This window comes from Haliotis cracherodii, unplaced genomic scaffold (assembly GCF_022045235.1).
Source record: "Haliotis cracherodii isolate W230 unplaced genomic scaffold, xgHalCrac1.p SCAF_1, whole genome shotgun sequence".
In the NCBI taxonomy this organism is placed as follows: Eukaryota; Metazoa; Mollusca; class Gastropoda; order Lepetellida; family Haliotidae; genus Haliotis; species Haliotis cracherodii.
The window spans coordinates 76564980-76591983 of record NW_027266264.1 but is presented as its reverse complement, the minus strand read 5'-3'; the positions used below and the strand labels follow the sequence as shown (position 1 = coordinate 76591983).

The following is a 27004-nucleotide window of genomic DNA, read 5'->3' as shown; positions in this document are numbered from 1 at the left end:
ATGGATTGATACTCACTCTGTCAACCACAAAATTTGCCCCAGGATCTTTCACACAAGCAGCCTGATTATATGACTGTAATGTAGCTGACAAATACCCATTTTCTGACTTTGTTTCTTGGTTGTAGGTGTCCGCATGCTTGATGGGGATGTAACCGACTCTGTGGAAGCCCAATCTCTCAGTCTAAACCCCCAGCATATACACATCTACAGTGCCAGTTGGGGTCCAGATGATGATGGCCGCACTGTGGATGGCCCAGCAACACTGGCACGCAAAGCCTTCTACGATGGCATCACTAAAGTAAGTAACTTGTGTGGTTATTGTAGGAAGTGGTGGTGCAAGATGTACCATACCTTGCAAATAAAAAGGAGTCTCAAAGACTAGGGCAATGAGGTTTTTGACTTGAAGAAAACTAAAGGGCAAGGTCAATATTGTTTTTGATTTACAAAAGACTCAAAGACTGAGGCAATATTATTATCTGTTTAAAAACAATCCAGAACTAGGTTAATGATGTTTTAAGTTAAAAAGAACTCAAAGACTAAGCCAATTAAATTTTTAAGACCTTTAAAAAATGGTAATGGAAGCAATGATATGAGAGATAAGGAGAATTTTATTTGGAGATGTCTAAAACAATAATGAAAGATAAATTTTAAAGCCACAGAAAAGGGCTGCAGCACTGACAGAAACATCCAAATTAATGATGTTTTGGAATATATGGAAATGGTAACTAGAAACAACTTCAATGTTGAAACAAGATATCCGGTCTTTAAAGTCACACTGATGTGTGGTGTCATGTTAGTCATGTAAGAATAACTTCTGGGACATGGATATCTACTGACATTTGTATGTGTTGTATGGAACATCTCTCAACACTGCGTCACTAATGCTCAGGATGACTCTGGTGTGAGGTGGCACCGAGAGGACAGACTTCAACCTGACGGAGTCTTTTATGACGACACTAGTAAGAAATGTGAGAAGAGTTACTAAGAATAGACTTATCCTGACATTCTTGGTCTTCTGGGTGGCAGTACTTAAGTTTTTGAAATCCAGATCGTGAGTACTTAGTGGAGGATGCCAAAATCAGGGGTATCAGCAGCTGGGATGTAGTACTTTTCTCACGTGAAATTTGTAATTTCCCATTCTTGTATTTATGACATCAATGGTGATACCTCTAGTTTCTTCTGTTCTTGTAATCTTGTGAGTTAACTTAGTATGTATGGTTGAGAAAGGTCTTCCTTAGACATTTTATCATTATCACATGTTTCACATTGTATGTATACTTGGCAACTAACAAAATATGATTAAAAAATGACTGTAAAACTGCTGATATTTCTTAATTATTGACCAATCATAAGGCAGGTCAGTTTCTTAGGTCCATAAGACATGACATTGCCCATATTGTGGACAATAAATGTTTGATTACATAATATGAAAAAAAACAAAAATATTTCCGTTGGAGCTTTTAATAAGCTTTGCATTATGCTCACACTGATTGGCTTGAACTGTTTCTCTCTTTTGAGTTCATTGGCTTAATCACACAGCACAATACCACTTTTTCATCGATGCACAGCATGTTTTAAAGAAGCTTGTGTGACCTTTTTTCAACCAATGAAAATACGGATATAATTTGTAAATATGATAAGTAGGGTTAATAATGTTAAAAAGATGAAATTCCATGTTCCAGTGAGTTAGCATACTGATTACAGATGGAAAGGGATATAGGTAGAAGAAGTGGTTGACATGCCAGGAGTACAGGAGGCAGGTGGCTTCTAAACACATCATGTAATACCAAACCAATTTCTATCTCACTTTTTACGATTACAAAACTATCACATCTGAGCACAATTTCACTTTTTGTGTCACACTGGTAATGGATGAATGATACAACAACACGATTTCATCTACATCTAGAAGAAATGTCTTCTTCCATTCATCCATCATTGTTCTTTTTATAATATCTCTTCCAATAAGCCAGTGAAATTAGGCACTTTTTCACTTCCTGTTGCTGCCCAATTATACCAAAAAGAAACTGAATCCTGCTTGTCAGAAACAGGGCTATGTATTTCTGGGGAAGGTCTTACATGGGTATTACCAAATTGGCTCTGGCATGCAACCGAAGCTGTCTGCTTATGGTACAAGTACCTAAACCTCATGGTTCTACTGACAAGAGAATGTCAAGTCTGGGTAGAGAATATCATAAAAACAAAACAAATTGCCCCAGTTTTCGCTTTCGAAAACAAGTAAATCCATCGGCTATGAATATTTCTTTCGATTTGTCACATGTAATACTACTTTCCTATGTATGATTGACATTTCATAAGAAAATTTGGTTTCAAGTATCAAAAGCCAGAAGCCTGAGAAGAATAATGTGTATCGCTATGTCTTAAGGGCTGTGGTTGATGTCTAAGAATTAGTTTTTTCTCAAATACAGGTTGTTTCATGAATTCAAAGTTTGAGAATGTGTCATTTGGATATGTTTTTAAGTATGTTTGATGGACATCTTGTATGAAAAAATCTATGATAATTTAAATATGTTTAGGCAAAAACACATCTTATTGTAAATCTGTTTTCATACTTATATGCAAATGTTATTTTATACTTATTATTTACTTCTGAATCTCATTTTAAAAGTTTCCACATCACACATGTGACCATGTTATTTAATCAAATGTAAAGCTACCACAGTGACATTTTGATTGGGACAAATGTTCAAATCATTCTGTCTTTATTTGAAGAAAATGTGTAATACGAACATAACATTGAATAATGATAAAAGTCTTTTTAAAAATGAATTCCTGGGTGAGAAAGGTCACAGAAAAGAAGTATAAAAAGATACTTGTTAACTAAAATATAGGACAGGTCCACCCATCAAAGGGTAAAATGCATAACACATCAGCTTTGGTCACACTATTTGTCATTGGTTGTTCTGATGGAGAACCAAATCTGTATTTTATTTAGCATGGTGTGATACTTCTGAACAAATTGTCATGTACTGCAGAGCAGCTGATCACCACCCACTCAGAAACTAAACACTTGAACAGAACACAATTCACAGATATTAATTTCAGTACTCCTAAGACAATGATCTTTTAATCTTGATTTCCCATTCAGCAATAAATGTTCCATTTTTCCGATAATCCAAAACTGCACACTGAAATCAAATTTATTCCTCAAGCTCTCCCAATTTGACATGGAGAGTACATGACACAGCTCAACAAATGCTGTGCTACCAGGAAACATGGACATGGATTGGGCATATTGGCAAAAGCATGACAAATTAAGGCTTCTAATGAAACTCAACAGCATTGCTCTTGTCAATTACCCAACATGCATCTGGTTTCCTGTTTGCCAAAGGTAAAGTAACGTCAACAAGAAGCAGGTTATTACCATGCACAATTGATGTTTTAGGCCAACCAGGCTTGTCAAATCACTTCAAACCATGTCTGCAGAATGGGTTATTGGTTTTGTCTGTTTCCTGGAATTGCCGGTAATACCTTGAATTGGCCATAGTTAATGTGAAAAGGAATTAGTATGGTCTTTGTTGTCTGGAAATGCATACCAGGGTCCTGTCTTGTGATAGAGTACACTTTAAGGGACTACTACTATGTTGATTAGATATTCTTCAAACAATGGTTGTTCTATATTTTAGAAATTAATGAGTGGGAGTTGTTTATTGTACAATAAAACAGTGCAGGGAGAATAAACCATGAGGGGTGCACGTACAATAAAACATTGCAGGGAGAATAAACAATGAGGGGTGCACATACAATAAAACACTGCAGGGAGAATAAACAATGAGGTGCACAGCCCCTCATGGTTTGTTCTCCCTGCAGTGTTTTATTGTACAATAAACAATGACCACGAGTTGTTTATTTCTTTTAGGAGATATCAACATTATGTACAGCCTCTTAAAGGATAGTGATAAAATTTACAAGCTTTAAACATATTTACCCCGTATTTTAATAATGATGACTCCCTCAATAGCATCCTACCTCAGCAAGGTCGACAGGTTCATGCACAGGTGGGTATTTCCCGCATATTCTCACAATCATCATGTTGATTATCTGTACCTTTTCTCCCAATACCGATTGTCACATCTTTTCCATTTATAGATGCGATCATTTGGCCATCGCGTTTATCTGCATTGCCATTCTACATCTATGGGGAACAACTCACTAGACACTCCCTTCTCAAAAATAACGTCGTCCACTGTATGGAGTCAAGTTGCGAGAAATGACGTTATGATAGAACAATGTTTTATTGTGAAATAAATCAGCTCCGTTCTTCATTGTTCTTTGCGATTTATCACATAGCTATCTTATATATGGAAATATATATATATGGAGACATATGATTCACAAGTATATAGTTTCCTTTCTTACCAGGCATATTATGGTCTTCCTGTCAGGTAATGCATACTTTGAAGTATTTATTCCTAATACTTGTCTCTTTAAGGGATATATGTTGTGCCATATTTCAAAATACATCAGAGGGCATCTGAGGCCCAGTGCTCTAAGGTGTCTCAGTTTGCTGTGCAGGGTTGTGTCCCTCAGATGCCAGGATCTGCTGGTCTTGGGTTTGAATACCAAATTTGATCCCTTGTTTTGAGCTCTTACCCTTGCTCATAGGTTTCACCAAATAGATAAACATTCAAATGAAAGTGACAAAATCCATTCCGTAATCTTTAATCTTTCATTTCAAATGATGTTTAACATTGTTAAAACAAGCATTTCTTTCTGAGTCACCACCTGTGTACATGTGATTGTGGAATAAACACGCTTATTGTGAAGCAAACATAAGCCTAGTTAGTTACAACATAGTTAATTGGCGATTAAATTACTCACCATTGTCTCTTATATGTTATGACTTCATAAATGAATTTTATTTTACGGGCACCAATTTGGTGTCGTACTGTGTAAACACAAAATGGCGACGTGTGCTGGAGTTACACACGCGACCTATCATTATAGAAAAAAACAACGCAAGATAAACATATTTTTATTGCATATATAAGGTTTGTGTGCGCACTTGTGATGTGCTTCATTCCAGGTCGCCTTATACACGGAGTATAGGATTTTGGGTTGATTTTGAAGGCGTGTACAGGGGGGTCGTCTTATACGTGGGGTCGCCTTATACACAGAGATATACGGTATATTTGGTGTTGCTAACTTGGTTTAGTAACTGATGTTAGTCCAGCTGCTAAGAGAAAGCAGTGGTTTCAAATACTTTTTTATGCAGATTGTGTGAGTGGTGGGTGCTGCTGGCCAGGCAGGACATGCTTACCCTCGCAAACACTTGGTGTCATCACTGATGATTTTCACTGCTATTTTGCCTTTTACGCCCAATGGAATCTGTTTCGTGCGATAATAAAGTCTGGTTATTCTCTAGCAATGAAGTTATATATTTACATAAAGAAAAAAACTGTTTTGCATCTCCACTGGATTTCATTTCCACTGTCAGCAGAATTTGAAATTGTGAAGACATTCTGACTACATGATAAACATATTTCCTTGATTTCTGTTTCCTATGTTTTTCTGACATTTTCTCCCTTTTCTTGTGAGAGTGGTACCTCAGTCTGAAAGCATTTGAGATACTGAATACTTGCGGCGTCGCTTTCATACCGCCTGGGTGGCCAACAGTTGGAGAATGGTGGACAAAAAAACAGATTCATGTTCGATGTTTCCAGGAACTGCATCCTTAGCATACAGCTGCCACAATGATTAGGGTCAACTTACAGCAGACTTGACACACCTGTGAATGAAGCCTACAGTGATGCCTCTTCTAGGGTTAGAGATCCAACATTACCAACAGTCTGATCCTGGAACCATTTGGATACTGATAGCAAGGAACCAGTATTCAGGGTCATATTGATATTATACACCTGTCTGAGAGCCATCCCTTACATATTGATGTTGTACACCTGTCTGGCGGAATGTTGATGTGCTAGACATCTCCTTAGGTCAAGGTAAATTTTCCAGAAATACACCCTCTTGTCAAAATGTGGAAACCGTCTGCTTTTCTTACCACTTAGATAAAATTGATCAGTTATTTTTTCAGAACTGAGGAAACCTTATTTTTGCATGATCTGAGAGCTTATCTGTATATCAGGGTCTGGAGACTATTTAGTATTTTTGATAAGGTATATATATGTGAGAGTAAATATGACCCCCTGAACATTTGTTCTGGAGGAATCGATATACCAGGAGTACTGGTTCCTGTGGACCAATATACCCGGGGTGAGGACTATTTCCTCCCCTCGGTTCATTTCTACATATGAATTTTTTATACCTGGGACTAATTCATCGCTCACATATACACAAATAAAGATGGCAGCTTGACACTATTTACTTTCATTTGTTGTTGCATTAGACTGCAGTCAGCAATATTTCAGCTATATCATGGCTGTCTGTAATTAATCAACTCTGGGTCAGACAAATCAGTGACTTATATTATGAGCAATGTTACACATCATCAGGACACAATGGAGCACAAGCAACCATGACACCAATCCTGACCATCCAATCCAATGTAGTTACCTCATACAAAAAGCAGGAGAATGCTGAGTCCCCAGGGGTTATAGAGTTTAGAAGTTTTCATTGAAACTGAAGTTATTGAAGCATAGGGAGGCATGTAAGAAACACACTCACAAATATGTAAGGGTTAAAAAGTGTAAGTTGACAGTCAAGTGTGCAATACTTTTCTAATGTCCTTGCCATCAGTCTCACAAGGGAAACACACCTCCGAACTCTTGTTCTTTTTTCCTCTCTGCTGTAGGCAAGGCATCAATGACAAGTGTATAATGGCCTGTGACAGTTTCCGCCCTGTTAGCATTTCTTTACAAGTCCTGAATCAGATCTCTTTCCTGCTTGCTTGCTTTTTTCTTGCTCCAGCAGCTTTGCTGGCACTCATTGTATAACACAGATCCGACTTCACCAGTTTGTAGGATTTCAAATCTGACAGGTCCCTACACTTTGTATTGTAAATCATTATTTGATGGTGACCTGAGCTCAATCAGGGCTGTAGAGAATGTATGTGTGGCCCCTGTAAGATTAGTGTTCATCGAACCAGACATTGGGCATGTCATGTATAAAGGACTATCCTTGTATCCAACTGATGCTGGTGATTGAGGATTTCAATGGTTTCATATTTGATTAGTTGTGTCAAGGACGTTTTTTGTTTTTGACAGATTAATGTTTATAGGCTTTGATAGAATTGTTGCAGTGGCAACCAACTGGCTGGGAGGAATTTCATTTCAATCCATTTTCAAAATGCAAGGAAGCAAATCATTTGAATTATTTTCATCTCTGTTCAATAAATAAATCTGTGACGCCGATAGAAAGGTTGATTGTTATCTATTGTATTAACACCATCACCTCTGCATCGAACATAAAAAGTTTAATCAGAAGTTGGGTAAAATTTTCTCTTTTTAACATTGCTCTAATATTGTCCACTGTTTTCATTCTATGAGGGCTGGTGGAGTTGCCTAGTCTTAAAGTGTTCGCTCATCATGCTGAAGAACCAGGTTCGATTCTCCACATTTTGTGATATTGCTGGAATGTTGCTAAAAACTGAATAAAACCATACTCACTGGCTCATTTTATGAGGTATGATATTTGTTTGAATGATATGAGCCGTGAAGGAGATTTTTTTCCTTAAATACCAGGCAGTACTTGAAACCTTGAAATACCAGGTATGTCATCTCGAAGAAATTGCAAACTTCAGCTGTTATTTACAATTACTTATTCACTTAAATGAACTGTATTAAGCATTCATGAAAGATATCTTTACTCCTGTACTGACCCACCCTCCCAACACATACTCCACTCTCCCTCCCTTCACCTGCTTCACCTTTCTCTCTTCCTCTGTTCCTCCCTTCACTTCCCCTCCCTCCCAACACCTACTCCACTCTCCCTGCCTTCACCTGCCTCACCTTTCTCTCTTCCCCTGTTCCTCCCTTCACTTCCCCTCCCTCCCAACACCTACTCCACTCTCCCTGCCTTCACCTGCCTCACCTTTCTCTCTTCCCCTGTTCCTCCCTTCACTTCCCTACCCTCCCAACAACTACTCCACTCTCCCACCCTTCACCTGCTTCCCCTTTCTCTCTTCCCCTGTTCCTCCCTTCACTTCCCCTCCCTCCCAACACCTACTCCACTCTCCCTGCCTTCACCTGCTTCACCTTTCTCTCTTCCCCTGTTCCTCCCTTCACTTCCCCTCCCTCCCAACACCTACTCCACTCTCCCACCCTTCACCTGCTTCCCCTTTCTCTCTTGCCCTGTTCCTCCCTTCACTTCCCCTCCCTCCCAACACCTACTCCACTCTCCCTGCCTTCACCTGCCTCACCTTTCTCTCTTCCCCTGTTCCTCCCTTCACCTCACGGCATTAAGGGGCTAAAACAAGGACTGGTCGGCTCGGAGTCAGTATACTGTGTCTGAGTGGGGTATTCATGTTAAACTGTGGCATGGTATCCCAGTGAGCTAGCACTCTAAATCGGCATCAGTCCGGACTAGTACAAGCAGCCACACACACACACACGTGCATGCACGTCGCTATATAAGTGCAGTAATCTTGGACGCGACGTTAAACCCCATTTCACCTCACCTCACCCTTCACCTCACCTCACCACTTCCTCCATTTACTTATTTCGTCCCCTTTTTCTTGTCCATCTCATTTCTCAAATAACCTTCTTTCTTTTATGTCTTTTTGATTATTCCCAATTTGCTTCTCTTTCTTCCCTCTATGTGAAACATATACAAGAGTTTTTTCAGTAATGATTGACTGCAGATTGCAGAGCCTTGCAAGTGGAAGAAGCGCTAGCTATTTTTGTGAGAATTACATCCTTGTACCCCCTCAGGGTGTTTCTAATGGTTTGTTGTAAGGAGGTACACATCTCCGACCATATGTTTCGTCAGTGTACACGCAGGTGAAACTGGTTTGGGTCCTTACCACAGTACACCTAAATCTGAAGAGACGTGAGATGGCTTGTGGAGAGAATGTGAGGTTTCAGCAATAGCCTCAAGCTGAATGGGTATTAATATGATGGCATTTAGGATCACAGAACAAAATTGATTTGGCAGTGATTTCTTTAGTTTTTGTCCCACGGCTGTGTATGAATTGCCACTTGACTACCATGGAGCTTGGTTGTAGGAAGGAGGAGGTTAGGAAATGGCAAGCATGACATTTCATTCAGGAATACACAGTTTCTCAAGTGGGGAATGGGGGATATGTAGCGGAATCTGTAGTCTTGAAAACATCACTGATGATACAACACTGACTTGGAAGATGTTGTTCTGTTCTTGGGTCTGGAAAGTTCTCGAAGAGCTGAAATAAGTCATAAACATGTGTAATGGCTTAAGTATTCACATATGTCTATATGCTTATAAAGGGCAAGATGGGAAAACTGTTGCAGCAGCAGCGAACAGCAAAGTGCATGTTTCATTTAAGCCACCTCTTTCATTCATTATGCCTGATGAACATATGGTGAAAAGATATGAACTTAAGTAACTTTGGTAAGATTAAGTTTGAAAGATTCACATAGATCAATCATTTCATGTTTTGGTCTCATATTCTTTATTAATTAGTGGCAATATGATGGGATTACTTCACTAAGATGAAAGGTATGGATGATTTATTGACACATTACTCATAATATCTATAATCCTCACAGTGTTGTGTTCTAATGAGGGTTGTAAGTTATAGGTACATTCACAAAGACATATTTCCCTTTCTCATTTATAATGCCACAGCTTGTAGCATTGATGTTTAAAACACTACCTACTGCTGTACAAGATGGAGCAATCAGGAACCTCATGGTTAGAATGTTTCCATTTCTTTATTTTGAGATCATTAGTTGATGTGGTAGCTTGTCACATGTAAGTGATTACTCTGTGTAATAGAAGTATATGTAAGTCCTCCTGGAGAGGGGGTTTCTTCTCATTCTGTCACAACATGAGGGATGGTTACAGTCAGATAATAGCGTAATAATTCAACTGTCAGTCGCTCACCATTGCCAGACATGATTACTACAACTCCTTTCTAGATCAAACCTTTTTGCATTTTTCTGAACCTTTTCCATTTCTACAGGTGTAATATTTTTAGAAACATCTTGGAATCCAAAGATTTGTTGAGAAGGTGCCAGATTTGGGAATTTTATGGTTTTGTCTTTACCAAGATAGAATGAATGTTGTGCAGATCTGACATGATCATGGGATCTTTGGCTGGGGCTTGGCAATTAGGTCGGCTTCCCACACAGAGACATTGCACATTTTATCATTAACAGATATGTTCAGGCAGAAATGGTACCGTACTTGACATAAAGGTGTGCCACTAATGTAGGGGGAATTCCTTAGAACCTTCAACTGAATTAAAGCTTTGGTGGATCACTGAATTAGATAATCTTATGTTCTATTCCTTGAATTAGGACTACATTTCATGAAATATTCATCAGGATAAATGTGTTATACTGAAAAGATGGCAAGATTAATCTTTGTACCCTTTAAAAGGATAAAAAAAAAATTGCTTTTCATAAAAAAACTTCTAAAATGCAAGGTTGTAGGCATTATATATTTTTTATTTTAGTTTTTTTAAATAAACATGTCAAGGCATCTGTGAACATAAACCAATGTCCTTGGGAACCATAACATGATATGAGGTGGCATGTTCGTTTCTTAGTTGAGCGGGGATGAAAATCTGATATTTAATTTATTATCGCCTAATACTAGCCCTAAAAATAGTTTGATTCACAACCCAAATGGCTTGATGGACTCCATTCTCAAAACTTCAAGCAATGCAGAACCCATGCTGGTAATGAAAAGAGAGAAAAACATACATAACTATAACAGTATGCCACAATTCAATATCTAACCCCATTCCATTAACAATGTTTTCTAGTGCAGAAGAAGTTTATACACAAAATATGTTTCTAATCCAACTTTACACCTTCCAGTTCAGTGTGTATGTTTCTAGCTTGTACGACAATATTTGAATCTCACTGAACTTACCGCCATGACATGACCTTGCAACCAGAATGTCTCTGAATTGGCTTTCAATTGTGTGGGCCCCACCTTCAGCCAGACCTTTTGAAGATGTCATTTACCCTTCTTGAGCTACTGGAGCAGTCTGAGGGAGTCTTCTTTATTTCCTTTTTGGTGTTTTGTTGTATTTATGTAAATGGATTCTGGACTTTTAATGGAACTTTAGCATCTTTGTCTCTGACCGTTCTATAGTTTGACGAACTTGTACTTTAGTAAGTCTTTTACTTTTCTGTGGATTCATGTGAGAACTATCAAATGGATACACTTTATGTTAAGACAAATGGAATGTGTAAACATCTGTCACCTCATCTATGTTCTGCAGTATGTACACAGGAACTGCCACTACTCCACTAAACTAATCATATTACTATGCCTGAATAGATACTATAATCCCTAGAAATCGAACCTGAATATGACCCCAAAATGATTTTCAGGAATGGTTTTTACCTAGCATTGAATTTATGAATATATTAGACATTAAGATATCAAATGATTTTCATTATTTCCCTATGTACTCAGATTGGTAGGATACAGAAAATCTTTTTTCATCAAACATAACATTTTTCACATATATATATGTTCTTCACGATAGTGCTATGTTGAAGATGCGAAACTGCCCTGTCAAGAATTATGTGTTTTCAAGCCAGTATTTAGGATACCAAAATGTTCCTGGTGCCAGGGATTCAATGTGGCCTGTAACATTCACTGATGGTTATAATTTTGTATCCACTAAATCAAGTTTGTTTGATATGTAACTATTTTGGGGAGCTATAGAAGCAGGGAACTACACTTTACAGCTGGTAATGCCATTTAATGTTTACAGCAACCTCCTGGCATACATGTAAACTGGGAACTAGGAGCTTGTATAGAGTCCAGGTCAGCATAATCCACAAGGAGAACTCTCTGGAGTCAGTACTGGGTGTCCTGTCCCGATGTTCTCGTGGTTAGGAATGGCTAATTTCAGACCGTAAATGAACATGAAGAAATGTTGCCATCTTGTTATGTTAGATAAGCATTTTAACTGACTGATAGTAATAACGTTTCTATTTTAATGTAGGATTATCATGTTTTGATATGATTGGCAAAAGTTTTTCCACTTGGCTCATTGTGCTATCTGAGTTGTCAAACTTCCTTGGTTTATTTTTGGACAGAACATCCCTTGATGTAGGACTACATGAACTCGTAGAACTGTGAAATGCTTCTTCATATCTTCTGGGTTTATCTCGTTCATGTTTTGGTTCTTGATATTCTGGGGTATGTCTGCCCATTGCTGAAGCTGATACATGATAAATAAATGTCAATGTTTCCATGGCAGCTACTGTACTTTATACAGTTGTCTGATAAGGCTTATTACAAATAAGTTAAATAGGAACATCAAGAATATAAACAATGATGTCCTCATGCCTGGCTTGATGTTTTACCTTATATGATCTGTTCAGGACTTGTGTATGAATAGTGCCATAATCAACCATACATATATCCCCAAATTGACAACTGCCATCCTTTCCAGTGACTGTAGTGTTGTTATATATGGACAGTTTTTATTTGAGAAAGTAGATCAAACAAGATTCTACTAGACTCAAGACTCATACTCGTAGCTCAAGTCGCAGAATATTATAAGGAAACTTTATCACGTCAAGAAGTCTTGTTTTATCAACCTTGAATAGCTAAACTAGTGGTTATTAAGGTGAGACTTCTGTCGTTAGTCAGGTCACCTCCCTGGTTGTCACCACGCAAATACCAGCCATGTCAGGTAATCGTTGCGATCCCTTCATCTTGGATTCCTTTGTTTGTTTTTCTGTTTGTTTGTTTGTTGTTTAATGCAGTGCTCTGCAATATTCCAGTTATCCGACAGTGGCCTGTAGATAATCGAGTCAAGACCAGACAATTCAGAGATTGACATGATAAGCATCAGTCCACGCAATTGGGATACAATGAAATACATCAACCAAGTTAGCGAGCCTGACCACCCGATCCAGTTAGTCACATCTTATGACAAACATAGTTGCCTTTTATGGCAAGTATGTGTTGCTGAAGACCTATTCTAACCTGGATCTTAACAGGTCCTTCATCTTAGAAGCTGCGTTAATACTGAGAGACCTTATTAGTGTCAAATATAACACCTTTTTGTAATTCAATCCTATTGTTTTCTTATATAATAATCCAATTTATTATCCCCCGCCGCGCGAAAGCGCGAAGCGGGGGATATAGTATTCACGACCGTCCGTACGTCCGTCCGTACGTCCCACCTGTTTGTTGCCGCGATATCTCAAGAACTAAACACTGGATTGTCTTCATATTTGGGACTATGGTGTATATACAGATTCCGCAGACACCAGTCGGTTTTGGTGACCTTGACCCCATTTTCAAGGTCACAGCAGGCATATCTGCTTTTGGAGTTGGAAAACGGTGTTGCCGCAATATCTCAAGAACTAATCTCTGGAATGTCTTCATATTTGGAACTATGGTGTATATACAGACTCCGCAGACACCAGTCGGTTTTGGTGACCTTGACCCCATTTTCAAGGTCACAGCAGGCATATCTGCTTTTGGAGTTGGAAAACGGTGTTGCCGCAATATCTCAAGAACTAATCGCTGGATTGTCTTCATATTTGGAACTATGGTGTATATACAGACTCCGCAGACACCAGTTGGTTTTAGTGACCTTGACCCCATTTTCAAGGTCACAGCAGGCATATCTGCTTTTGGAGTTGGAAAACGGTGTTGCCGCAATATCTCAAGAACTAATCTCTGGAATGTCTTCATATTTGGAACTATGGTGTATATACAGACTCCGCAGACACCAGTCGGTTTTGGTGACCTTGACCCCATTTTCAAGGTCACAGCAGGCATATCTGCTTTTGGAGTTGGAAAACGGTGTTGCCGCAATATCTCAAGAACTAATCTCTGGATTGTCTTCATATTTGGAACTATGGTGTATATACAGACTCCGCAGACACCAGTCAGTTTTGGTGACCTTGACCCCATTTTCAAGGTCACAGCAGGCAAATCTGTTTTTGGAGTTGGAAAACGGTGTTGCCACAATATCTCAAGAACTAATCGCTGGATTGTCTTCATATTTGGTACTATGGTGTACAGGCGGGGGATATTTCGTCACTCTGTGACAAATACTTGTTTAATTAAATATATTTTCCTATTATAAATATTCATTGTATCCTACTTCCACAATGATATGTTTCCATAGAAACAATGGCACAGCAATATCACCTTGAAAGATTGAGAACCTAAGAACAAGGCGTATGTTCAGTGAAGGACATTAACTTTACAACTTTTCACAATTTCATCAAGAGACGAAGAGGTCAGGAGTGTTGAAGTATTCCTATCTTTGGAAATGAATGCTCCAATCTGTGAGGTGGGTCGTCTCCTTACTTTGAGGAAGTTAACCCAAGATAGAATCCATCTGTCTAGCACTGTAGAAGAACCGTGTAATCAGATTGGCTGACCATTATTAAGTAAGGAACGACCTGACGCTGTACTCTAGCTGGCTTTTTCTTTGTATGTCACATTGAGAATTGGTTCTTGCGGTGTAGCTGTTGATGACTGTCAGGCGATATTGTGTAAATCAACGGACACTACACAACACTAATATGAACACTAAATCACTGGTCTGTGGGGGATTTGTAGGCATGAATCCATAGCTCACCTGGCTTTGGGTGTCTTTTGAGCACAAGATTACATCAGTTCAAATGTCTTTGGTTATCAGTTTGGCATGGGATCAATATAATCTCATCTAAATGGAGACTAGTTTTTACAGTCTGGTGCCAATTTTCAGAGCATGTCTAGATGTTACATGTGGTGGTTTGTGTGAACTGGAAACATTGTTTCTGTCACTAGGGTAGTAATTTATTGGTAGATTCATCCAGATCATTAAACTGGAGTTAGCAGATGCCTTAAGTGTTGTTTAATGACCTGAGTCAAACTTACAGGGATTGCCAATTTACTTTGGTCATGACATGAATCCAAGCTGACCTGACTCGTTTCTTTGATCATGGTACTTAGAAACTTTGATAACTATAACCCCATTGATTAGAATGAGTGAGTGCAACAGGTACCTGTTAATAAATCATATTTAGTCATATTCATATCATCCAAATACTTATTTTAGACTATCAACACAAATTTTAGACATATTTTATTTGTCATTTCGACATATTTTTAGACATAATTGGACATGTATACTGTTCATTTTCACCATGACACTGTAGAGAAGTCACACACACAGATTTGTTATTGTTATTTGTGGGTGAATTTTTGCCTGAATTCACAAAAAACAAACCTATGCCATATGGGCGATATTGAAATTCCAGAGGAAAGAGAAGAAAGTGGGAATATGGCCTTCATTAGTGTAGAGAGGGTTAAAAGGTTTCTGAGTGAAGTTAAGGACATGTTCAGAGATAGACTCTCTCAAACAATGCTTGATATAGTTTACATGTGGTTCTTGTTCTCCTACACCGCACTTTATGGATTTGTTGCCATTTGTAATTATATTCTTTGTGGCCTATAGTGTACTGCAGAGTAGAATTTGGTCAAGTATGCTATGAATAAAATATTCTGTTTCGTTGCTTTGAGAGTATTGTGATAATTTGAAATTACAGTTAGTATGGAAAGATGAATCAAATGGGATTGTGGTTATATTTGTGGGAGTCAGATGCTTTTGTTGAAGGACTAGGCAATGATTACTACATGAGCCATTTACTAATTATGTAAAGAATGAAATGTATTTGACCATGTCACTTTGACATGGAATGACACTTGCTTTCAGGAAAATGAATACAGTAGAAAAAGTTCCACAATCGTGATTACAAAGGGGGGTTAAAAATATTGAGGAATCAGAACGTTGTCATTATCAATAAATGAGTTTCAATGATTTGCATTGCAAGAAAGATTAGATCTGCAGGGAATGGTTACCGGTAGTCATGTTAGTCATTAATTGAATAAAAGCGACAAAACCCTTTCTATTTTCAATTGAAATCTCGCTAAATGCAGAGTCGATTGTTTGATTCTGACTATATCATGAGCATGTGTTTGTGAATCACTATCAAATAGTGCCAGTACCAGGTGTTTGCGAAAAGGTAAGTGTATCCGGCACCACCGGTGGCACCTGTGACAAACACATGCAAATGCATGCATAGAATGTATTAGGTCAATATGAGAAATAAAGAAATGATACTTCCTGCACCTGAAGACAGTATGAATATGTATATATGTTACAGTCAATGAGTGAAAAGACAAAAGCCAAGCCATTTTACAAGTATTTTTCAATTTATTGTGTTATGATAATGAATTCCAAACATTTTTATGCTCTATTTAATCTCTCAATGACTTAAATTGATGTGATTAAAAGAAAATGAAAAGCAATGTATACTTCTAGTCCCAGCATAATTAGTGTTTCGTGATGTTTTTAAGCCCTTTTGAAATTCTTAATAACTTTTTATCAATCTGACCGGAAAATATTTTTTATTAAAGTTTCTCAGTTTAACGGTGCATGGCAAACAGATACATAACACACATACCCCGGTACTGATAACAGTTGTCATATTAATCATTACGTTTCTGTATATTATGATCAGACTTAATGTAGAAAATAATTGGAAAATTTCTAAAATCACCATGCAATCACAGACCACCTCCATGGTCTAGTGGTAGAGCAGAACCTACAATCCAGTGATTGATATTGTGAACACCATCAGGGTACCCTGATATGCTACCAACCAAGTCTTCGAACTTGATCAATTGATCCAGCAGATTGCCTGGGGTCTATTCTAACCCAGAATCCCCACAGGGTTGAAACATTGTACAGTAAACTCCGGTTATAACGAACTCAAAGGGACCAATGTCTTTTGTTCGTTACAACCAGAGTTTGTTTTGGCGTTTCAACTAAAGCATACCGCAAATGACTGGGACCAGAAACAACAGTTCATTATATCCGTCACTTCGTTGTAAGCGTGTTTGTTATAAATGTAGCTTACTGTATGTCAATCATATTTTACTGATTTAAATGATAAATCATACACTATTGCTGGTGTATATTTTGCCAATATTTCACACATAATGACAATGTTTCAGGGTCGAGGAGGTCTTGGTTCTATCTTCGTCTGGGCATCAGGTAATGGTGGTCGTGATGGTGACAACTGCAACTGTGATGGCTACACCAACAGCATCTACACCCTTTCCATCAGCAGTGCTACAGAGAATGGGAAGATCCCTTGGTACTCCGAGGCCTGCTCATCAACACTTGCAACCACATACAGCAGTGGCTCTGGTGGAGAGAAACAAATTGTGAGAATATATACTTTGGTTATGTTGGATCTTAACCATCATGATTCTTCCAAAGTATCAGTTGGCATTGATCCATGTCCATGAACCTAATGATTATCTTCAGAGAAACTCTTAAGAGGCACTGATGTAGAATGTAAAACTTTTCATATTCTGTCATGTTAAAGGGTTGGCACCACTGGCCAATTTGATTGATTTGTCAAGAGTTTTGAGATGGGGTATAAACTGTGAGTGACCTATTCCCTGTAGTGAAAATATTCTGGAGCCAATTAATATAGTAGTTAAATTCTGTCTTCTGGATTCTTGGGAATCTTAATAATTGTATAGACAAGGCGCTCTAGGAACATTTCTCTAAAACAATTAATCTATAGTTCAGAAATTTTATTAATCTGACAATTTCTCTTTAATAGTACTGACCTTTTTCACAGAGCTTCACTGTATATACTTACAATCATACAAGATCATTTAGATTGTTTCTTGTTTAGAAATGATTAAACAGTGTGCACTAGCAATGGACAATCACCAGTTACGAAATGCACTTGCAATAGACAATCACCAGTAAGGAAAGGCACTCCCAATAGACAATTACTAATAATGATATGCATTTGCAGTAAACAATCACTAATAAGGATATGCACTTGCAACAGACAATCACAAAGAAGGATATGCACATGCAACAATCACTCATAAGAAAATGCACTTGCAATAAACAATCACAAATAAAGATATGCACTTGGAATATACAATCACTAAGAAGCAAACGTACTTGCAATAAACAATCACAAATAAAGATATGCACTTGCAACAGACATTCACTAATAAGGATATGCACTTGCAACAGACAATCACTAATAAGGAAGCACACTTGCAACAGACAATCACTAATAAGGATATGCACTTGCAACAGGCAATCACTAATAAGGCTATGTACTTGCAACAGACAATCACTAATAAGGAAACACACTTGCAATTGACAATAACTAATAAGGAAACACACTTGCAATAGACAATCACTAATAAGGAAACACACTTGCAATAGACAATCACTAATAAGGAAACACACTTGCAATAGACAATCACTAATAAGGAAATGCCTTTTGTTGCCTCAGGTAACCACAGATTTACGTAATGGCTGCACTGAGAACCACACAGGGACATCAGCCAGTGCTCCCCTGGCTGCAGGAATCATTGCCCTGGCGCTACAGGCAAAGTGAGTAGTAGACTTCAGCTTGGAAAGGGTTATACCCCGCCTGGATTAACAACAGTTATACATTGTCTATTCATCTTGCTATCTTGCTCATTGTTTTATCCTTCAAAAAGGTCATTCAATGGTCAGTTGCTGTGGTGGTAATAACTGAAACCTCTGTAGCCAAAAGAAGATTGTTCCTAGGAGTTACTCAACAATCAAATACAAAACAATATTGGTAGAAGTATAATAATGTTCTACTCTGTTGCAGCCCTCATTTAACATGGCGGGACATGCAGCACCTTGTAGTGGAGACAGCCAAGCCTGACCACCTCATATCTAATGACTGGGTTGTAAATGGTATTGGTAAAAAAGGTAAGTCAGAGCCATACACAGAAGGGCTTACATTTCATACACTGGTTGTCAGTCATGATAGGAGAGTGGAGTTTAAAACCATTTCCCCAGTATCTGGCAATGTTGCAAATTGAGCACAAAAAATGCAATAACTTCACATTTTACACAAGTTTTAGAGATGACAGAAAAAATACTTTGAAACAGACATCTTCTTTTTGCAAGCCTGAATCGAAAGTTCAAGTGAACTTTAGATGTGGTGCATTGTTTGATGTCTATCCTCCAGTGCCTTGTCATTTGTTTTCTCAGAAACCACAAGGTCTATGTACCAGGAAGTCTGCATAGATAATCCCAGCATTTGCTGTTTCTAAAACTTGTTCACTAGGACGTCATGGCAGCCAAACTGAAAATAATTTATTTTCTTATTTTGGCATTCTCTACATGCATTTTTATTTATTCATTAGGCAGTAAGTATGTAAGCTAGGTATTCCTGTATTACTGCAATATAATGTTAATTCAGTGATGAAATACAAGGGTTGGTTGATAAGTTCTGAGCCTCACATAGAACGAGTAATAGTAATAGTGAAATCTTTTGTTATGGACATTACATGATGTCATATTGGTATATCCACAAGTAATTCATTCCCATGGCATGGTGAAGAGGTGAGTTTAAGCATGGAAGGGAGAGCCTTGAAGATGATCCCTATCCTGGAAGGCCTTTGACATCAGCAACACCAGAACTGATCCAGAGAATCCATAATATGGTGATGACCAAGCGGCAAATGAGAGGGCATGGTATTGCTAGTTCAGTAGGCATTTCCCATTAGAGACTACATTTCATTATCGCCAAAACTTTGGCAATGAGGAAAGCATCACCTTGTTAGGTTCCAAAGCTTCTGACATCTGATTAAAAATGCACACAGGCAAGGCAAGTCTAGTGATAATCTAGCTCTGTTTCAAGCTGACCCAGAAAGGTTCTTGCAGTCATTTGCCACTATGGATGAAACTTGTTCCACCATAACCAGACTGAGTCCAAACAACAACAAAAAACAGTGGAAGCATTTGATATCTTCACCACAAAAGAAGGCAAAGACAGTCTCATCAGCAGGAAAGGGTATAGCCTCTGTTCTGGGGATACTGAGGGTGTCATCATCTTCCAAGAGGCCAGGCAGTAACCAGAGCAAATTATTCTGCATTTTTTAGACTTTTATGGGATAAAATTAAGATATGGGAAGCTGACAAATCAGTCATTGGAATGGCTACAATCCAGAGTGTGGCTTTGAACTCCTTCAACAGTCACCATATTCTCCTGATCTGGCTTTGTCAGAATTCCATATATACCCAAACATGGAGAAAGCTTTAGTTCCAGGTGTCCAGAACCCATTTTGAATGAATGATGTCATAGCAGCTGCGGAAACTTTTCGTCCACCCAAGACGACTTCTACAAAACAGGGATTAAATTCCTCCATCATCATGTGGAAGGGGATTATATTTGAAAAATATAACATTTTAATGTAATGTCTTCTATGTGAGGCTCAGAACTTATCATTCATCCCTTATGTTATCTGTTGCATCAGCAGTTATCTCTTTTAATATATGCATAATTTTTTACCCTTGCGTGGATCAGATCTGATAGAATGACCCAGAAAAAAATCAGATCAAGGTCACAACATATTTTTGTATATTTTTTCTCTTCATTTTTTTTTCAGTTTGATAGATCAAATGAACTGCAAACAGTTCCTTATCAGAGATGAACTTCATGTTTCAGTGAGCCATTCTTTTGGATTTGGACTGATGGATGCAGCCGCCATGGTACTGCGTGCTCGCAACTGGACTACCGTCCCTGCTCAGCAGATCTGCGAAATCAGATCGACAGTTACAAACAGGTTTCCAGATATTTAGTGAAGGATAAAGCCCTGTATGAGATTCTCTCAAGTCTTACTGAACAGTTGACAGGGCTGAAACTTTTTTTTTAATAGTATCTCAAGATCAATTTAAGGTAAAAACTTGACCTTGTCACTTTTAGGACTGAAGTTTTCCTTTAGTTCAGGAAGATTTGAGCTGAATGTTCTTAATGTTGCATTTTGGACCTTTTCTCTTTGGTTTATGTGTGAAACAAAGTTAGATAAGTAGAGTGAATAGATCATCACTTGCTTGATGACAGTGTTAGAACCTTCACCAAAACGTCGCTCCTAATTGTAATAAAGAAGTTGTTCATCCATATATCTTATCCTTACTTAGAGTGAAGAGACTTTAAAACTTCTTGAAATTAACAAAAATTATGAATTTATGAATCCATAAACTGTCCTTGAATAGAAATGCCAGATAACGAGGCATGACTAATATCAGTATAATATTTCGTACCAAAAGTTAAAAAAGAAGAAGAAACCAACTCATTCATAAATCTTCTTTAGGACCAAAGCTAAGGATAAGTCGGTTTCTCATATCCAAAGATCATCAAAGATGTGCACTGTTCATGTTTGGTATGTCAAGTTTAAACATTTAAATACACCTTATGCTCATTTCTCAACAGACAAGTTCCAATGAATGGCAGAATTATGGTGCCAATGGACACAGATGGCTGCATGGGCAATGTTAACCATGTGAAATTCCTGGAGCATGTGCAAGCTCGCATCACCATGTCATCTAACCGACGAGGAGAGCTTCAGATCTTCCTGACCTCCCCCCAAGGGACAAGGTCCACCCTCCTTGCCAAGAGAACAAGGGACAGCTCTCGAGAAGGATTCAATAACTGGGCTTTTATGACAACACACAACTGGGGCGAATATGCAAATGGAACATGGACTCTCGAAATAGAAAATGGTGCAAGTTCGTGTGAGTAATTAATTTTGTGGTTTTGATATTTCTGTAGATAATGATATTTAACTGTCATCCCACTGGCATTGTAAGCTTATTTGATATAGTCAAGTCATGTTGGTTTGTGATACATTTTGCATGATCTGTGGTCAGATGTGAGGTAACCACCGTGCTTTGCTCACTGGCTATGTAAAGGGAGATAACTATGTTTAACCAGTGTGTTGATGGCTAAAATGGCCTTTATTTGTGGAATTTAAGAAATATTTTAACTGATGTTACTATATGTAATTGTTTGACTTAAGGTTATATTATTATTGATTTCATCGTTTGTGTTTTACTTTTAAGATTGTTAAATAATATCTTGTAGAAAACACGACCATTTTGTCAAGTACATACATTGTAATTTCTTTTTCTTCTCAGATATTTTCTTAAAGTAAAATTTTAATCATAGTTCACAAATTGAAATTCAATGATATTTTTCATTATATCAGCAGAGAAAGTGGAATCATATGTCCAAAATATGTTTTCAATTCAAAGTACTTGACACTCTGAGAGATAAAAATGTTTTAGAGATAATTGCAGAATGATTTAGTTGATTGGCTTAGCATGGCAGAAAAAAAGCATTTGACAAATTCTCATGAATCTGGTGCATGTCAGCATGAGCAGAACCAAACACATCCACCATCACAACCATCTTTTGAGCAGAACCAAACACATCTACCATTAAACCATCTTGTATCTCTTCTTGGGACTGTTATGTTGCCATAGATATCTGGGATCCTAAATTTTCAAATAACAATGGTTTTTCTACAGGCCGAAAAAAGAGACAGCAATTAACATTTTTTATTGTTCTCTAAAAGGTTCATTAGTAGTGTTCATTTTTCAAACCAAATGGTAACTAATGGTGAGAGAGTTGTCATATCTGATGATGGATCACTATTACATAAGATCCAACTTATATGACAACAATTCAGAATTTGGAATGGTTGGAATTTATATGGAAAGCAGTTTTGTTTTGTTGATAGAGTTGCTGTTTCTGTTTCAATATTGTTCTAATGACAAAGTTCAGTTGGTTCACTTCGGTCATAGGAATAAGCCATGTGAATATTCGGTCCTTTGGAAACAAAAGATCTGTCACTGGTGTTCATCACATTGTTTCTGGTATCCATGTAAATATTCAATGGCAAGTACAAGGTTCTGTTAAGAGAAATAGTGATTGAAGCAGTTGTAAAATATTCTTCTTGTTATGACTTGTTCCTTGGCTCCATCTGATGCAAGTAAAATGTGAATTGAAAAGGGATTACCTACTGAGTAGTCTAGTAAACCAAAATCAACTTTTTATTTGCAATACTGAAATCGGAAACATAGAGATCCACATGTGAGATCTGAGTAATATGTCTGTAGTATTCTGATCAACGCAATATTCACAATGTGGTCATTTATGCTGAAATATTTAATATCAGGACTTAGCAGGTACCATATTTGGCTTGATGACAAAGGATGTCACATGTACGTCTTATTGAGGTACATGTTAATATTAGTGTTAAGTCCATTTCTAAAGACAATGTGAAGTTTCACAGATAGATGCTATTAAATTGTGAATGACCATGTGTTCATTGAAGTAAGTACAAGTTAAACAAAACAGAAAAGTAGCTGTTTTAACAGAGTATGGTATTAGCACAATGTTCCGTACAAAAGCAGCAGTCAGTCGTAGATAACTGTGTGCCTGTGGCAGACAAACTGGGATTACAATATTTTGTGCAAATTGGGAATTATTTGAAAGTCCTAATCTTCACAATTTCCAGAGTACTTTAACATTGGATTCAATGCAATTATGTAAAACTAACTATATAAGCTGTTTTCCTTTTATTTGTCCAGTTATTAGTGAAATACAAGTAACCCTTGCAAATATTGATCGTTAGTTATAATTTTGTAAATTCAAATTTGGGTACCGGTATCTGTAATGACACTGTTGACAGTGGCAGAAAATTGGAAGGGAATGGTAAGATAACTCCCTAATTCCCTATGATCAATGCCCCGTCTGCCCCATGTGTGTTAAGTTGATTTGACTTGGAAGAATGGTCACCTGGAATGTTTAGCTCATCTTCCCGAGGCAAGCATGTCCACTAGTCTATATCAAAGCCTAGTTTCTACCCTTTCCACATCAAGCCCACTTTTCTTTGCTCAATCAGGCACCACCTTGCGTAGATGACGAGTTATGGCCCTTGTAATAAAAACGGGATATCCAATCAGATTGTTGTTTCTCTTAGCTCTAAGCTATGGCTTCACACAGATGGCGACTATACTGAAGACAACAACATGGTTGAACAGATAGCGATAACATTTGCAATTTCATCCCCGACAGACAGACAAGGGCAAGATGAAAATAGATAAAGACAGGCAGTGTTAAATCACTTTCATACGAATGTCTACCAGTCGTGTTTAATTACTGTTTACTTGGGCTAATTGATTTATAACTTGGAAAGACTTAGAAAATACCTGTCCTCGCAATTTTTGAAAGAACTTGAGCACAAATTCCAGAAGCTATATGGAAGCAGGCATGTTTTCACAACCTGGATGTTGATTTTATGAAACATTCTCTGATAGAACTATAGTCCAATCATACTTAGCACAGGACATTTGGCTTGGTGTGGCAAGGGTGGAAACTACACTGTGATAAATAGGCTCGTGGACATTCTTGCCTTGGGAAGATGTGTTCAGCTAAGTTGTGAATTGGTTGATTTGATGTGTTTTCAAACCCAAATGCCACAAAATCTGCAATATTGCTAATGCAGGTTAAGGCACTATTTCTTCATACCCCAAACAGGCGAACCATGTATGGTTACTTTGTGTCCCTTGTACAAGTCTAGAGATGGAAATGAGAAGAGTTCAGGCTGCTTGAGCTGAGAAGGGGTGAGAATGGCATGGGGAGTATTCTTTCATCGTGTCCTGTAAGAGAGACTAGGAAGGCTGTAGCTGATCATATCATCCCATGATTGATTCCCCACATGGGTACAATGCATGAAGCCATATTTTGGATCCCCCATTGTGATAAGGCTGGGATATAGATGAAACAATCATTAGACCATACTTGTACTCAATATGAGATTCATTATATGGTGCAAGGCAAAAATGCACTACACAGGACACCTTCCTCCAGTTTGTTAAGGGATGTGCACGAGCTCCTTCCTTTGTAGTTATACAGTTTCTAAGTCTTTCAGAAGCTATGTTTTGCTGCTGCACTTCAATAACAGGGCGTTTGAGAGGTTTGCCCTCTACACAATGGCTTGAATAAAATGCTTTCGTAAGTGAATATAATATTTGGATTACCAAAGTTAGGAATCTTTTCTTGTACTCTTTCAATTTTAAAGTCCATTTTTCAATGTTTATGGATTTTTCTGATAGCTTATCCTGTTTACAGGCAATCAACAACCGCAAAACTAACCATCCTCTTTTAGTTGATATCAATTTTAAGGTTTAATCATATTACACCATCTAAATGCAAGCAGTCATTTCTTCTGCTTATTTGGAGCTTTAAGACCCTTTTATTCAATAGTAATGCTGTTGTGTGCGGCCATATTGGTAGTATCAAACAAACATGGCGGTTAGGTGTCTGATAAAATGCATGTGTACCTGGTCTGACTATAGCGGAATTGTATCACCAATTAGCTTAGCAGGTCAGCAGCTGTTTCATTCGGTGTCTGAGTGTTAGAGCTAACTGCAGGGTTACTCTGTGAGTTATGTAAGGGGCTATTCATTTACTTACACTGTCTTCAGAGTGTCTTTGGTATTGTCTCCCAAGAAGGCTGTTCAACAGTCTTTCTCAGGCCTTTAGATCTGTGTCATTTGAATTTTGTAAAGAGATCAGGCATTGTTTCCACAAAGAATGTGATACTTCTGCTCTATCTGCATGCACTGCACATACTCGTCTGTCACACACTAACAATTTATCCAAATGACAGGTGATCTTTTTCAAGTTTCTATTTTTTTTAATAAGTAATATCAGCTCTACGATGACTCTTTGGCCAAACTGAAAGCTTGTGTATGATTAATGCAAGAATCTCTTTCCAGCAAAGTTAGATGATAGATTGTTCAGGCCTTAGTAGACATATCATTGTTGAAGACGATGATGAGAAGCAAACTGTATTCATTTCATTATTAAAAACATCTCAGAGTTGTCGTTTGCTTTTATACTCATGAAAAGCTATTAATCTTTTGCAATTTAGTTGTTTGAGTAACCTATACTCACAGAGGCCAATGCCAAATAATGCATGACATTCTTATTTGCTATCTTTCAGCTAATGTATACCTATTCATGCTTCTTGAGAGAAATTGAAACTTTATTGCCAAAGTTACAAGATACATGTACTCACATTGCAACATTATTATTTTATTTCTGGGGCCAAAATGCAAATTATTAAAATTACAGTATGTTACTAAAAAGGTCACTGAATCTATGTCATTATTATGGAAATATAGCAACAGAATTTGTCTGTCCGTCCGCTTCTCAAAGGAGAAAAAGTTTCTCAAAAACTATTTATGTCAGAGAAATGAAATTTTACACACCGATGTTACTGGTCATGATCTCCAATGAGTTAAAAAATGTGTGTCATAAATTCATTTTTTCGCAGAGTTATGGCTCTTGCTCTGTTATTTTCAACCTACCGTATACTACGTGAAACGGGGAAAAAGTTTTCTCAGAAACTACTGAAGTTGCATGAATTAAAGTTAGCATACTTATCTACTTGTCAAGACCTGTCATTTATTTTTTTACAGAGTTATGGTGCATGATGCGTGTTATTATACTTGGTGCATAGTGTCTGCAGTGGGAGAAGTTTTCTCAGAAACTACTAAAGTTACCTTATCTGAGAGATACTTATCAAGACTGAGTTAATTTTTCCAGAGAAGGGTCTTTTGTGTGTAATAATTTCACATTTAGTCATCTTTTCTGATAACATAGAGTGGCCCAAGTTGCTTTTTCTTCTTAAGGCTTAATAGGACTCTATTTTTATAGTTTATACAATGTATTCACTACTATGTGAACAAACAAAATTCCAATCTGCCCCATGGCAGGAGATAGTGATAACACTGTAAAGGAATACAAATAGTACTTTCAGATATGCTGTTAAATATGGTAATCCCATGGAATTCTGTGTAATGAATCAACATGATATCATCCTTGAAATAGTTAATAAATCTTCAAATATCAGAAAATTTCCCATAAGCATATGTATAAAGTACTATAAACTGCAAAGTTGGAAAATGAAAAATATTCTATAGTTTTATCAAGATTTCTTTGAACGGAAGAATTGGAATAATAATAAA

General features: G+C 37.6%; 1 protein-coding gene across 2 annotated transcripts in view; it reads left to right on the top strand.

Annotated features, from left to right (window-relative positions):
- LOC139476196 (furin-like protease kpc-1) overlaps positions 1 to 27004 on the top strand; it is a 222526-nt gene that overhangs the window by 172487 nt on the left and 23035 nt on the right. For both annotated transcript variants that reach the window (XM_071259401.1, XM_071259392.1), the window contains exons 7-12: positions 126 to 298; positions 17116 to 17328; positions 18435 to 18535; positions 18783 to 18886; positions 20631 to 20748; positions 21396 to 21697. In XM_071259401.1, the coding sequence (XP_071115502.1) occupies positions 126 to 298; positions 17116 to 17328; positions 18435 to 18535; positions 18783 to 18886; positions 20631 to 20748; positions 21396 to 21697 (1011 nt within the window). The remainder of the gene's footprint in view (positions 1 to 125; positions 299 to 17115; positions 17329 to 18434; positions 18536 to 18782; positions 18887 to 20630; positions 20749 to 21395; positions 21698 to 27004) is intronic.